This window comes from Phodopus roborovskii, unplaced genomic scaffold, assembly GCF_943737965.1.
Source record: "Phodopus roborovskii unplaced genomic scaffold, PHOROB, whole genome shotgun sequence".
Classification (NCBI taxonomy): Eukaryota; Metazoa; Chordata; class Mammalia; order Rodentia; family Cricetidae; genus Phodopus; species Phodopus roborovskii.
In genome coordinates this window covers 12462294-12478943 of record NW_026126599.1, presented here as the reverse complement: position 1 = coordinate 12478943, position 16650 = coordinate 12462294, and the positions used below count along the sequence as shown (strand labels likewise).

The window sequence follows — 16650 nt, the reverse complement described above, 5'->3', positions numbered from 1 at the left end:
CAGGAGTATCCAGAGAAAAGAAATATGGCAGCAAAAGGCAGCAAAAGAGAGAGAAGTGGAGAGGAAAGGAAAGGATAAACTAATAAGAAGAAAGCTGATGAATTGAGAGGAGAGACAGAGTTTTCAGAGAGGATTTTTTTAATGATGAAGTAAAGAGAAAGTTACCTTAAGAAAACATCTGTGTTTCCTTGTTTTCTCCCAAAGTAGAAAAGTCTAGTAAGCCTTAGAGAAGTATCTTTCTTAGCTCCCTTAAATGGATTTCTTTATTTACCCTTGTGCTTTCTTGCCCTGGATTTTGAAGTCTCCAAAGCTTTGCCTTATTCTTTTCCTTATAATATGAAAACGTACTGTGTGGAAAGTAAGTACTGAATGCCTACTCTCCCTATAAGGTTGGCTTACCTGCCAAGGTAGAAGCCTGTCCTGGTTTGTATCTTTGTGAAATTCTATTCCTGTTTTTCTCAAAAGCATTTCATGGAGGGCATGGGCCACTGCATACATTGCATTCCATATGGAAACGCTGGACTCAGAAGTGATCATTAAATGTTTTCCTTGCTTAGTCTTCAGGGATGTATTCAGTGGGCAGGGTATATTATTTGTACATAGCAAAGGAGGAGGTGAACAGAAAAAATTGTCCAGCCAGAATTTATGGAAGTAAAGATCTCCTGGATACTGGGAGGGTGTAAGTGCCTCAAGAAAGTGTTTGAAGCCAGGGATATTTATATTCTTTGAAAATGAGAAGCTTCCTTCAAAAAAGGACATCATAATATTCCGCTCGACAAATGCAGATTCTAAGAAAACAAAGTGGGGCTTTGCCATGATCCACACCTTCTTTCTCTTTGACATAATTCCATTTATGATGCAGAAAAACAGTACATCATCTCTGTCCCCATAGAATACATACACATTTACTTTTGTATGTTGGTTCAAATTCAGCAAACCACCCCCAGACATCATCTGTAGTTTCCAATTAGCTGGGATTGTTTCTATAAAAGCCACACAGATATCTACTGATGCAATCTCTGCTTTCAGCTCAGAGAGGAATTCCATTCCCTTCAGATCTTCAGCCACAATGAGCCCCACCCATTTCCAGCCAAAGTGTAGCAATAAAGAGATCACCCTTTTGGTCAGAGCTGTGTGTTTAGGAGACATCTGGTACAGGGATGGGAATGTATCTTTGTCACTTAGCACAGAATCAAATACTCCATATGAGACCTGAAGAAGCAAAGGAAAAAACAAAACAAAACAAAGGTGATTTTGAGTTTCTAGGTTGTCAGTGCTAAGAGAGCATCAGCTTCAGCGTCTAAACAGGGTTCCAAATGTGAAGTAATTCCCAGCAGTGAAGGAGAGGGTCAAAGATTTCTATATAACTTTACACATACTCTGAGGCGTGGCTCTTTATTTTTCTGCCATGCTGAATACCTTTCCAGTTTCTATACACTTACAATCAGCAGTTCACTGGCTCTAGGTTGATACAAGGCTAGAATTTTTCAGGGTCATAGAAATAGACAAAGAGATAACTGACAGTTTTTCTTTATGGCTCAGAGTAGGGGTGCTTTAAGCTTCCAAGAAAATTTTAAATTAAGAGAGGTTAATTAAGAAGGAATGGCTGAGTCATTAAGGAAATCTGTGAGAGGAATATGAGTTTTGCTATTTTCTTAAATGTGACTAGGTAAATAACCTAAGAGATATAATCAGTGAAAATCTGGAAAGAGGCAAATATCACCATTTCCTCAGGCACTTTTCTCCAGCCAGTGGAGGGAGTGTTGGGTAACTGGGCAATGTAACTAAACAGGATTCCTGAGAAGTTAGCACTTTCCCCAGATGGAAGCTGCCTGAAAGGACCCTTTGGTTCTAAGGATTGCATCCTATGCTGTCTCTAAGGATAAATAGGAGCAGTCACTTCTTGCTTCAACAGACTGAGTGAAATTAAGTACAAAGAGATAAGGATTGGCTTTAAGGTTACTTCTAGGTTACCTAGGGAGTGCACTTCCCTATTTTCTGCCAGAGTGAGTTCAGGATTACCTTGTTCTCTATCTCTCTGAGAGATATGACTCAATAACATCAGATATTTTGTAATTCTTGCCCTTCGTTGTCTGTGAATGTCTCAATAGAAGTCTCTTTGCCTGGACACTAACACTAGCCAACACTCTGAAAAAGAAAATAACTGGAGGGAGCAGATTTCTAACTTTATACAAATATCTAGTTGAGATAATAAGGGTGTGTGATTATTTTCTTGCTAGAATTACCAATTGCTGCAGGGAGTCAAACAATATACTAATTCTTAGCGGAAACTGTCCCTAGTAAACACATAACACATTGTATTGCTGTGGGAAACATCCTCAAGCTATAAAGTGAGTGAAAGAGCTCTTCACACAAGAAGTCCTCAATGAGGAGAGCAAACACATTCGGAATTCAGGATTCCTCATTGTCTTGAAGGTAACTTTACGAAGATGTGCATCTCTGGTGACAATATCACCTTGCTAAATGAGGTCTATCATCATGAGATATTCATCAGGCATGGGGTAACCTCTACAGTATGTGCTGAGCTCACACTGCATAATTCTGTGGTCCATAGAAATAGATATTTGGAATCATCACCTTAGAGAGGAAGTGAGTTAATTACTCACTTCAGAGAATCAGGGAACTGAATATGGTGAGCTTCTGTGAGATGAGCTTCCTTTCTCACCATTTGATAGAATATGGTTGTGCAACACTATGAGCTATAAAGTTATTAAGAGATCTAAAGCAGCTAGAAAGTGATCAATATTGTGTTAAGGATCCATTGGAATGGTGCTACAGATTTCTCTTGTTCCAATAACAATGGAACAGAGCATCAGGTGTAGAGAAGACCTACAAGACACATTACCAACTGCTTTAGTTGATCATATGTCATCATATTTCCTAGCTTTAGGAATATAATACCACATTTGTTCTTATATTTAGCTACTGTGATTAGAAAAGAGCAAGGCATTAAGATCTGGGGGAACATCTCCAAGTACAGTTGCCTCATCCCTCCCTAATGACAGTGTTGATGAAGACATCACCCAGTATCCAGTGTAAAATGCAAGTCTGTGAGAAAGACTGAAATTATTATGTATATCATGATTTCTCACATTAGCATGAAATACATATATGAATTGTTTTAGTGGGTGAAAATATTCAGTGTTACACGGTCACTTTTTCTAATTTTGATTAATTCCCAAGCATGGGGCTCACCTAATACTTTCTCTGTTTGTAGTGATCCCTGCTGATCATTGTTTTGCCTCAGTAGTGCCTTGAAAGACCTAACTGTGTGGTATCTCTAAGTGGATGTTCTTTGTGAGTGCCATTCAGAGATCTAGTTTCTTGAAAGATCATTAATTCCTTGCATCATTTTCAGTAGTGACGGCCTTGAAGATTGTTCCACATTTACTTACATGTCTGATATCTGTCTTCCTCTGTCCGTCCATCGATGACCACTAGATGAAGTATGAGATGTTTATATCCTTGAGCAGTTATATGACTAGTATGCAGCACTCATCTAGGAAGCACTCTGGTATATATTGCCAATGACTGAAGACAGTATCATGAATACTACTAAGTGATCTTCTTAGGAATCCAAGTATTTACTGCTCATGTTTTCACCACATTCATTTCACTTTTGATCCTAGCTATATACAGGTATCTATTTACTTCTATTTTAACTCACAGCAATAAACAGATTATTCCTTTTTCTTTTGTTCACGTGTCCTATATGACTGTCTATATCAAAATTCTACTAACTTACTTGTGGAATTTTGTAGAGCTCCAAAAGTGTTCCTATTGCAGCAGAAAATTCAGGCCTTATTCCTGCAACGATTGCAAGAGCTTTATGTTGAGTTCTGCATTTGTAGTTAGGAATAAACTCACTCCTTCCAGACAGCCACATCAGAGGGCCTTCTAGGGTTTTGCGGTGAGAGTTAAGGGCATTGTAAAGGTGGAATCCCAAGGTCACATTGGGAAGCAGGTTGGCATCCTTATTGATCTCCTCAACAGCAAAATATGAAGTTAGCAGATATTGATAGTTTGTCCATCGCTCTCTAAACATGAAGGGCAGAATGATGAGCACAGTCAGGCCATTATTGTCAGAAACTCCTAGCACATTCAGGAAATGAGAGAATTTTAAGCCCTGATTTCTTTAGTGACATATAAGACTAGTGTGAATGAGTCCTTAACAGCTCTGGAATGTCATGGAATGGTTGAAGTGTACTTCAGGAGTTGGTTTCTGGAAATGCATAATATGGATTGGAATTTTAGGTGTCTGTGTGCTGTAGTTGCTGAGTACATGGTGCTTATGGTATTTCTGTTAATAGAAGCTTTTGGATAAGAAAGAGTCACTAATGTTTTCTCTAGGAATGTGAATACGAGGTTCATAAACTTTTACTATGTAATGAAACAATTTTATACTAAACTTTTAATTGTATAATAATTTTTGTTTTCATACCACCTAGTGTTAATATTTTTCTTTGGGAGAAGAACAGATGGCTAAGCAGTTATGGACTCTGATTCATCTTGTAAAAAACATGGGATCTATTCTCAGTGCCTACATGGTGTCTCAGAATTGCCTGTAGTTGCAGGCAAGGTATCCTCTTCTAACATATGTTTGTACCAATACACATGTAGCATATACACATATAGAGGAAGGTAAGCACTCAAACACATGACAGAATAATAAATAAACCTCCATGAATAGTGTTTCTGGGACTTGAGAACTGACTGAGAGGTTAAGCCTTCTTGCAACTCTTGTGTAGTATTGTGATTCAGGTCACAACAGCCACTCTTTGAGTTACAATAGTGTACAACACAGTATTAGGAGGACTCCATGTCCCTTGTTTCCCTCTGCAGACACCAGGCACACAAACAACTCAGCAAAGCAATTAAAGATATAAAATCAAGAGAGATCCGCTTATCACTGCGGGTACACTCTGAGTTCCTGCCCGCAAGATCCTTGAATTCCCAAATCTAGGCTTCTGTTAAAGAAAGAGGCCTCAGCGGGAGAGTTGGTTTTTTGAGAAAATCAACAAGATAGACAAACCTTTACCCAAACTAACGAAAAAGCAGAGACAGAACATGCAAATTAACAAAATCAGAAACAGAAAGGGGAACATAACAATGGACACAGACGAAATCCAGACAATTTTCAAGTCATACTTTGAAAATCTGTATTCCACAAAAATTGAAAATTCAAAGGAAATGGACAAATTTCTGGATAACTATCCCTTACCAAACTTAAATCAAGAACAGACAAAAAACTTAAATAGACCTATAACCTGCTATGAAATAGAATAAATCATCGAAGCCTTCCAACCAAAAAAACTCCAGGGCCAGATGGATTCTTTGCAAAATTCTACCAGACATTCAAGGAAGAACTAATACCACCACTCCTCAAACTGTTCCACAAGATAGAAACAGAAGGTTCATTGCCAAACTCTTTTTATGAGGCCACAATAACCTTGATACCCAAGCCTCACAAAGACACAACTAAGAAAGAAAACTACAAACCAATATCTCTGATGAACATCGATGCAAAAATACTCAATAAAATACTGGCAAATTGAATTCAAGAATACATCAGAGAAATCATCCACCATGACCAAGTAGGCTTCATAGCTGGAATGTAGGGATGGTTTAACATACAAAAATCTATCAACGTGATCCACCATATAAAAAAACTGAAAAAAAAAAACCATATGATTGTCTCCCTAGATGTTGAAACAGCCTTCGACAAAATTCAACACCCTTTCATGATAAAGGTCTTGGAGAGGTCAGGGATAACAAGAACATACCTAAACATAATAAGGGCAATATACAGCAAACCAACTGCCAACATCAAACTGAATGGAGAGAAACTTAAGCCAATTCCTCTAAAATCAGGAACAAGACAAGGCTGCCCTCTCTCTCCATATCTCTTCAATATCATACTAGAAGTTCTAGCTAATGCTATAAGAAACAAAAGGAGATCAAGGATATCCAAATTGGAAAGGAAGAAGTCAAACTGTCTCTATTTGCAGATGATATGATAGTTTACATAAGCGACCCAATAAACTCTACCAGGGAACTCCTACAGCTGTAAAACACCTTCAGAAAACTAGGAGGATACATGATAAACTCAAAAAAATCAGTAGTCCTACTTTTTTCAGACGACAAAGAGACAGAGAAAGAAATCAGAGAAACATCACCATTTACAATAGCCACAAGCAACATAAAGTATCTTCGTGTAATGCTTACCAAACAAGTAAAAGACCTATATAACAAGAACTTTGTGGCTCTAAAGAAAGAAATTAAAGAAGATACCAGAAAATGGAAAGAGCTCCCATGCTCTTACATAGGTAGGATAAAAGTAGTAAAAATGGCAATCTTTCCAAAAGCAATCTACAGATTCAATTCAATCCCCATTAAAATCCCACCACAATTCTTCACTGACCTTGAAAGGATAATAATCAACTTTATATGGAAAAATAAAAGATCCAGGATAGCCAAAACAACCCTATAAAATAAAAGAACTTCAGGAGGCATCACCATTCCTGACTTTATGCTCTACTACAGAGGTATAGTTCTGAAAACAGCCTGGTATTGGCATAAAAATAGACAGGCAGACCAATGGAATCTAATTGAAAATCCTGATATTAACCCACACACCTATGAACACCTGATATTCGACAAAGCAGCTAAAAATATACAATGGTGCGAAGACAGCATCTTCAACAAATGGTGCTGGCACAATTGGATGAGGGTGTGTAGAAGACTGCAGATAGATCCATGTCTGTCGCCATGCACAAAACTCAAGTCCAAATGGATCAAAGACCTCAACATCAATCCAGCCACATTGAACCTCTTAGAAGAGAAAGTCGGAGGTACCCTTGAACAAATTGTTATAGGAGACTGCTTCCTGAACATAACTCCAGAGACACAGACACTGAGAGAAACAATTAATAAATCGGACCTTTTCAAATTTAGAAGCTTCTGTAAGGCAAAGGACACAGTGGACAAGACCAAACGGCAGCCCACTGACTGGGAAAAGATTTTCACCAATCCTATATCCAACAAAGGGCTGATCTCCAAAATATACAAAGAACTCAAGAAACTAGTCAACAAAACACCAAATAAGCCTATTAAAAAATGGGGTAAAGAACTGAAGAAAGAATTCTCAATAGAGGAAATCAAAAAGGCTGAAAGAAACTTAAAATATGCTCCACATCCTTAGCTATCAGGGAAATGCAAATCCAACAACTTTGAGATACCATCTTACCCCTGCCAGAATGGCTAAAATTAGAAACACCAGTGATGGCTTATGTTGGAGAGGATGTGGAGAAAGTGGAACACTCCTCCACTGCTGGTTGGAGTGCAAACTCATACAGCCATTTTGGAGATCAGTATTTCAGTTCCTCAGGAAAATGAGAATTAGTTTACCACAGGACCCGGCAATCCCCCTCTTAGGCATATACCCAAAGGATTTACATCCATGCAACAAAGACATCTGTTCAACTATGTTCATAGCAGCACTATTTGTAATAGCAAGAACCTGGAAGCAACCTAGATGCCCCTCAATTGAAGAATGGTTAATGAAGATGTGGCACATCTACACAAAAGAATACTACTCTGCAGAAAAAAATAATGGTATCTTGAAATTCGCAGGCAAGTGGATGGCACTTGAAGAAACCATCCTGAATGAGGTAACCCAGTCACAAAAAGAGGAACACAGTATGTACTCACTCATATATGGATTTTAGACCTAGAGCAAAGGATCACCAGCCTATAATTCACACCACCAGAGGAACTAGGATACAAGGTGTATTCTAAGAGATTCATATAAAGTCCCTCACAGAACCGGGAAGGGACAAGTCCCCCAGGGCTCAGGTGAAGTGGGGGGGGGGCAGCGAATGGAGAGAGAAGTGGGAGAAAATGAGGGGGAGGAAAGAAAAACATGTGCGACCAGGAAGATTGAGCCTGATTAGGAATAGAAGACAGGAGAGACAGAGAGAGAGAACATAAAAGAGGGAGCCAATATTGGTTTGAAGATAAAATTGAACACAAAGAAAGGTCTAGAGAACTACAAGACTGCTGCCAAATAACAATTTGAGCTTCCGTGGAAAGGCTACCATAAATACCCTTCCTGGAGAGTGAGATCAACAACTAACTTCTCCACGGAGCCCTCAACTAATGCCTGTTGGAAACAGGAGCAAACACCCATACATAAACACTGAGTCGAAGTAGAACTCAGATGCAGATGGAGAGGACAAGATCAGGGGGCAGAAACACATACAGACAGCTTACCTGAACAAGGAGGAGCTAACAGGCCACCAGACTGATAGCTGGGAGGCCAGCATGGATCTGACTCAGGCACCCCTGAATATTGGTCTCAGCCAGAAGGACTGAGCAGTCTAAGGGACCTCAGACAGTGGAGCCAGGATGTATTTCTGGTGCACAAAAGGACTTTGGGAACACATCCCCCATGGAGGGATAACTGCCTTAGTCTAGAGACAGGAGAGAAGCTCTAGTCCCTACTTCACATGACCTGTCAGATCTACATGACTCCAACTGGATGGCATTCCCCTACATATGGAATTGGTGTGGGGGAATGGGAGGGGAGGGTTGTTAGGGTGCATGTGAGAGGGCAGAGAAGGTAAAAGGGAGGGAATGAAGGAAGGAGGAAGGGAGGTTGGGATGGAGGGAGGGAGGGAGGAAGGGAGAGGGAACTGGGTTCGACATGTAAATAATAAATTAAATTAAAAAAAAAATGCTTTGACTCCAAAATTTAAGTTGAAGGACAAGTTACTGCGGAAAAGATTTCTATTTTTGTTTCCACAGAAAATGAAAATTCCTTCCAGACTAATGTGGTTTGATCATGCCAGACCACCTGAAACAGAGTACCAGGTGATCCTACATTCAAAACAGCTGGACAAAGCAGCCTTACAGACTATAGCCAGGATTTCTGCATCTTCTTAGAATCCCCCATGACAGTGCCCCTTAGCAGCAGGAAGTAGTTTGGAAAGAACGACGCCCAAATTCCCAAATATTGTCTATAAATGTTTATTTTCATTTAAATGGACTTGGTTTTATAAAATAAATTTTAAAAAGAAAGCTTTTTTAATCAGAATGAGTCAAAATAGCTCTATTTCAAAGACTCACAGGAGCTAGGCAACAAATGTTAAACATAAACTGACCATAAACATTTATTAACCTGATCTTAGATATAGGCAGTTGGCTGTGGTTAGCCTTGAATGATTTTCTCATTTATTGTTGGATAAGTTGCATATTACTGTGCCTAATAATGATGATGCCATTTGGGTAGTGCCTCTCTGAACACAAACTTTTAGAAGATATTAGTTTTATTATAAAAGGCCTTGTTTAAAAGCTGCAAAATACACTCATATTCAAACTGCCTCTGTGTTTGTTTTGGTTTGTCATCATTGAATACTTATACACTTGGTTTTCAAGGACCCTAATCCCAGGGAATCCCACACCTAGCTTGGGTAGTATATGGCACTAACATGGTTTCCCAGTCTCAAGACACAAAGGAGACATCCTCCAGCTAAAGTACAACATGAACAGTATATTCTGGGATGTTCCAAGACAGTGAATGTATTTAGCCAGCCCCATGTGACTACAGAGTTCTGATGTTCAAAGGAGCAAAATGCGTCCTATGAAGAGATGGTGGCCAATATCAGACACTCACCCAATTGACACTCAGGAGCTATATAAGCCAAAGAAAGGACACAGTTCACACTGTACCCGCTCCCACCATCCACTTTGGATGCTAACAGGTAGGAATACAGTTTCTATGTCAGATCCACCTTGATTCTACATGTCCTGTGGCTCAACTCTGTGATTCTCTTATCAAACAGGTCCTACCACTGCATTTGGGGGGATAGCCAAGCTAATGGAAATAGCTTGTAATGTTTGAGTGTATATCAACAGCATTAACAAACAACTCAAAACAAGTAACTTGTATCTACCACTGAGATTTTTGCTCAATGACCGAGGCATTATCCCTCAGCTGTAAACTAACCCCATGTAAATGCTTTATAAATGTATGTATTTAGGAAGCTTCTATAGTAATGCATCTCCAATAAGTTTTGTTCAAGGTATAGAGTTAGTTGTTTCATTCACATACTCTCTCCTCTCCTCCTCTCCTCCTCTCCTCCTCTCCTCCTCTCCTCCTCTCCTCCTCTCCTCCTCTCCTCCTCTCCTCCTCTCCCCTCCCCTTCTCTCCCCTCCTCTCCCCTCCTCTCCTCTCCTCCGTCATATCACTTGATACTTAACCATGCTTACTCCAGCATTTCCGTTCACCTCTTTATGCAATGTGTGTTCTATGTTCCTGTTAGTGACATCCCATCTCCATTGCACATTAATAATCTCATGATTCATATGGGTATTTGCCACACCAGCCCCAGTGGAGACAGTGTAGCAATGGCTGAGAGAAATCTCAATGGCTACCTGTCCAGAGGTTCACACCACACGTGGTTATACCTCCTGGGGAAAAGTAGTTCAGGACCCTGCAGGTGATTTCCTGTCTGATAGTCTGGAACGGGTACTAGGTGTTTGTTGTGCTATGATAGCTTTAATGCTTTTGATCATGGGTGCTTTGGCCTGTAGCTCCACTGTTAATTCAGAGAAGCCCAGAAAACACTTAGATATAGTTTCAGGGACAGAAAGAGATACAGACCAGCCCTCAGCTACAAATCCCAGGGAGCCAGTGGAGACTTCAGGTATCAGCCCAAGGCCTAATAAATTAACATACCTAAAGCTATAGGAATTTGCCCACAAGATGACCCTGCCTAATTAGCCCGCCCACAGTAAAGCTGTTGTGGGATTTACTACTAATTTTTTAGGGCCCCTAAATCAATAAAACAGCACAAGAGTTCTTATCAATGCTGTTAAACGTTTACTGACCAGAGACAATGATTATTCTCTAAACTCAGTAAATCAAATCCCTGGTAAGCTGACCACAAGCAGGCCAAAATAAACATGAGATGTATTTACGATCTCATGCTCCAAAATAATTGCTGACATTTCTATAGTATGTCTGTAAATTTTAAACTGTGGCCAAAGATCTGTTCCTTGAACTTTCTGCATAAAAACCCGATGATCTGAAGTAAAAATCGCAGCAGTTGCAAACCTCCTCGAGTGTGTTTGTGTCTGTCTGTCAAGCCGAAACCACTCCTGACCTGTTCATCTGAGTCTTGGTCTCCCTGCAGACCCGTTGCCCACTGAAAGGTCTGCGGCAGGTATTCCAGTTAAATAGAGATAACTGAAAATTCAAATCTAGCATCTACATTTGAGAGAGAATTTGGCTTTTTCTTACTATGTCTGGGTTACCTACTTCAGAATGGAAATTCCAGCCCCAATCATTGCCTGCAAATCTCATAATTTTATTTGTGTTTTCAGCAGAATAAAATTCAATTGTGTACATGTATCACAGGTTCAAGATCATTCATCATTGATAGACATCTAGGATGTCTCCATGTCTGTTGTGTGTCTGATTGACCACCAGAATCTAAGACAGTGAGGAGAGGAAATAGCACAGGAAGAGACACTGTGTGGTTTAAAATATAGGAAAAGCAATATTTTTCTAGTAAAGATTTTGGCTACTAATCTACTCCCTTTCTTATATTCCTAAAACTTAATAAAATATAAAATTAATGTTAAGGTTTGTAAGACTACTTCCTAAAGTGTCTGTAGCTGAGGATATGTAAATTCATTGTATATGGTTTAAAAACCAGGAAAATCAATTATAAGCAGACTGGTAGAAATTTTTAACAAAAAAACTAGAAAAGTTTAAAAAAACTACAGCATGCTTTTTTTGTAACTGGGAGTCAATTCTTATTTAGAAAAATAGATATGCACAGCATACTGTACATGTTATTTGGATTTCATTCTTGCTCCTGGAAGATAAATTTACTACTACAAATGTTTGATGAAGGTTTATAATTCCTAAGGATCTAAGAGTCTAATTGGGATAACAGAAACTGATTTAGACACATCTGTCTGATCAGTTATGTCATTACTAACTGTGTTCAACACTAGGCACCTAGAAAATGTATGTAAAGAACAACATGTATTTAATAATTAAGATACATTTGTTAAATAAAGCATAGAAATTCCTAAAGTCCTTCTAGGCTAACACAAACTGACATGAAGATAGACTTATACACTTTTTGTCCATCTAACTATGTTAATCTTGAAGTATTATAATAAACTAATATAAGAAACATATATTCTGTAAAATGTGCTATTATTGATCACAATATTAATGTTCCCAGAGTATATTTGGACTGTATTTTTATTTTATGGTTTTATTTTGATGTTAAAATATTTACAATTAACCTTTAATTCAAAATTGTAAAGCTCAAAGTTCACATGGATAACTTTGTAAAATTCTAATCTTATAAAAACTACTAACTTGTAAACAGTAGAAACGAATTAAGACATGCAAGTTAATGGTCAGTCACTTTATCAATGATCAGATTCTTTCATTTGCTCAGATTTATATTTTTGAACATGGTGAATACAAATAGAATTCATTTACAGTGAGACAATACTTAGCCTTTTATATATGTCATTAAGGACAAGTCTGAAGCATGTCACTAAAAATAAGAAATGTTTTTCAATAAGGTATAGTTATTAAATGATGCCATATCCCTCAAAACCATCAAAGATATCTGCTCTATATGGAACTTTAGGAATTTAATAAAAAGGCTTCCCCTGGCAGACAAAAATACAAGCTTCTGGAATTAGCAGTTGAGGCTGTACAGAAATAAGGTGGGAGAAACAGACTCCACCTGGATCTTACACCAGCTGAGGTATTGCTGACCACTGGGCCACGAACTAGCATAGGCTTCACCCAACAATAGGTCCCTGCACAAATTTGGGCACTGTTGTGTTGAATGCCCTGCTCTGCCTGGACAAGGCAGGTAAGTCAGTTTCCCAACTTCCTCTTCCACAGGGAAATGGCTCAGGTCTCATGAGTCTAATGGTTGCTGGCTGATGCTGCCCTGTGTGGCAGCCAAAGTCTAATGGTGTCTTATATGACATCCAAGGACATACAACCTGTGCTCCAAACAGACATACAGTTCACCATAGAGGATCCAAGACTGGCTTCCCAGGATTCAGGTAAGTCTTGGTCATTTCAACAGATACAGAGGCAATTTGGATTATGTTTCCTAATGACATTTGTCTTTCTCAGGTCTCTTGTAGTTTTGCTAGCAAGTTGTAGCAGTATAGGTTTAGCAGGACCAATCAGATCTACTCGGGTCCTTACCAACAAGGCTGCAACTGTATCGTCTGTCCCTATCATATGTGAAAATTTCTTTTTATAATCTCATAGGTCATGTCTTGAGAAAGGGAGAGTCACAGACAGAGTTAATTGCTGACAGACTTCACACTGAAAATGATAATCTCACAAAATTGACTTAAATGAAAATCAAACTGAAGCAATTATCTTTTGAATCCTTGAGCCCATTAAGCAATCATCTATGTCTCCTGGGTAAAGATCAGATAGAAAATGGTTTGAAATTGACATGACTTTTGAAGGTCAAGGGGAGTAAATTAAGGATGGTAAATCTAAGCTGCAAAGGTTTGTTTAAGTTATTTAAGCTGTAGTATATGAGTCTTACACTTTGAAAGGTACATATTTTATTATTAATCAGCTGTGTTGTGATAAGCTATTGATCTAGCTTTGGTAAAGTACTGACTACTATTTCCATAGTGAAAGGGCAAAATTTTAAATTTCCTTTCAATTTTCTAAATACAGATTTAAAATAGCTACTTATTGTTCTGCATACAATATGATACACATATATAAAATCTGGACAAATGTCCCAGGGAAAATAGGCCCCCAAGGTTTTACAATAGCTCTAAAGCATGAGTGTACAACTAGAGATCCTGGTTAAATGCTTTGTCTACAAGGAGGATTTCAGTGAAGATTGCAGCCAATGGTCATGATAATATATTAGAACATTTATCTCTATCTGTAACTTATAAACATTAATGTAGAATTCATGGAGTCAAGAATTGGACCCACCTATGACAGATCAGACAGATTCCAGACAAGTGCTGTTGATGGTTAACAGGTCAAACTTTGCTCCCTACTGCCTAACCTTGAGGATGGGCTCTCTCCTTCTCCTGGTCTTGGAATTTCTTCCACCTCTTGCTGTAGCAAGCTACAGGACTACAGTCTTTTAACTTGTGAAACATTCCTAAACATCTTGAGACTTTTTTTTCATGTACTCAGTAACACATCTACCAGGATGACAGACCTAGAAGTCTGTTTCCTGATCACACAGCAGTGAATGTGTTAAACCTTCAAGAAGACTTTTTTTTTCAGTAGAAGGTCATCCTAATTGAGAATTGATGTTCAAGTGAACAGTGGCAGAGATGATAGCAACAATAGAAACAAGCAACAGGAAATATTAAAAGTAATTCCAAATTACTCATTCACAATATCATAACTAACCAAAAATTAACTCTAATATTCTTACAGAGATCCACTGCCAGATGAGTAATTCAAACGTTAAAGAGAAATAACCTAAAAGCAGATAGGAACAAAGAAGTGAATTCAACTAGGCATTGAGTCAAGGTGCAATGCTGTAGAGGAAAAAAGGCTGAGGAACAATATATATGTCAAAGACTTAATGCCAAGAAAGACAAATCCTAAAGAGAAATTGAAATTTTGGGGGAGGAGAAGAACAGGTAAAATTGTTGTAAGTGGAAAACACAATACCACCAATAAAAATGCAGTGGAAAGTGATCGGAGCACCACTGACAGAGACATCAATATCAATATCAGGCGTGATGGATGTGATTTTCATAACACTGGAGTATAATATCAATAAAAACTAAATAATAAACATGTCAACAGTGTCAAAACCCTGTTTTTTTTTTCAAAAGATCAGGACAGAATACATGGATTAGAAGATGCTAAGATATATTCTAAAAACATGGAGATTTATCTGAAACTTGATGTCTGTGAAAAGTAACATGCATTCAAACACGAGACAGTTACATTGCCTATTGAAAAAGTTGGACCTTTCTTTCCCATATTAGAGTCAATAGGTGCCTCATAGAATGGTCAGACACACAGCTGGTATTTTAATCTTTGATCTCTACTTGACTAGAAAAATAAAGAGGAAAACAAATGTTTGTAGATGTATAAATGAAGGAAGAAAATTCGCCATGATTTTCACATTTCTGTACATACAGTTCATTATTCTCAACGGGATTACATGCACACAGATGAACATGCACTGTCATGTAGCCAGAACAACTTCATCACAGTCACACAAGTACTTACTGCATGAGATCGAGACTTAGATTCAGTTTTGTGTCAAATGGCATCTGGAATTTCTGTTGTACTTCTAGTTTAAAGTAAATGGGGATAAATGCACTTAGGATTATGTCAGCTTTCATGTAGGTGATGGGCTTCCAGTTCTCAAAACAGGTATAATGGGTCATTTTTCCTGATGTAAAGTAATACTGCAGGAGTAGGAAGAGGCAAAGCAAAAGGAAGAACATGACAGGATCTGAACTACACACAGACTATGCCCTGCAACTATGATTAGCCAAGGAGATTATTGGCTTAGGTCATGGAACAGGCTCAGACTGGAGATACAGCTGGCTCCTATATCGCATCAGGCTTTCAGGCTGCACATAGGCTATAGTTCTCAAGCCAGACACGGGCACAGACAGAAGCACAGTTCAGACAAGTGAGGGTAAGATGGTGCTGAGATTCTCATCTAACAGTAACCTGAGTGACCCTGAATGTGCCGACTTTTCTTGCTTCTATTTCCCTCTCATACATGTCCTCTGGGGATCCCATAGTCCTGGGATTCTGCACCTGCATCCTCTATGCTGGTGAAAACATGTTTGTGTCCTTCCTTCTTTCCCACCTCTATGATTTCATCATGGTCTCAGTGACTTGGGAGAGGATAATAGCCTGAGACAGAGTTGTAGGTCAGCAACCCAGCTGGTTTGTTTTGGATTGCTGTTTAGGGAGACACATAGAGGTAGTATTAACAAGTGAGAAAAAGCCATAGGTGACCTAACAAAGCACACACTTTCAATATTCCATAAAAAGCATTCCTAGAGTTTGAAGCAGTGTTGTGAGATTCTGTCTGTCATTTACAAGCACGCTGATCATGTTTTAATCCTCATTCTGGCTTTGCTCTCAACATTTGTCAGAATTATTATGCAGATGTAGAAAGTACTAAGTGTGTTTCAGAGAAATACAGAATATCATCTCCCACCTCACTCAACCACAGCATTAAGGTTCCCAAGAGGAATGTTTTCTGCCATTAGTGCAATCTGTTTACAGCCCTCCCTGACTACATTTTCTAACAAATCACAACTAAATAGAATAATACTTAAGCTCTACATTTCTTCTATTCTTTAATACTATTTATCAGAATTAATCATGATAATATTTCCTTGTTTTGTTATATATTACTGAGTCTTAATGTGTTCTGGCTCAATTAATCTGAACATGGAGTTGAAATTTGATGGAGATACCTTATGTAAAGTGAGTGTTCCAAAGTCTTTCAGAATTGGTGTATTGTCTCTGTGGCTCTCTGTATTTGTTTCCATCTGCTGTAGAAGGAAGATTCTTTGATGATGGCTGAGGTAGGTACTGGTCTT

At 38.6% G+C, this 16650-nt stretch overlaps 1 protein-coding gene across 1 annotated transcript in view; it reads right to left on the bottom strand.

Moving 5' to 3' along the window:
- Positions 1-15531, bottom strand: part of LOC127237074 (vomeronasal type-2 receptor 116-like) — a 56275-nt gene extending 40744 nt beyond the window's left edge. Inside the window, exons 1-3 of the mRNA XM_051205111.1 lie at positions 15311-15531; positions 3767-4058; positions 400-1212 (exon numbers count right to left, since the gene is read on the bottom strand). Coding sequence (XP_051061068.1) covers positions 400-1212; positions 3767-4058; positions 15311-15531 — 1326 coding nt within the window. The remainder of the gene's footprint in view (positions 1-399; positions 1213-3766; positions 4059-15310) is intronic.
- Positions 15532-16650: the final 1119 nt, after the last annotated feature.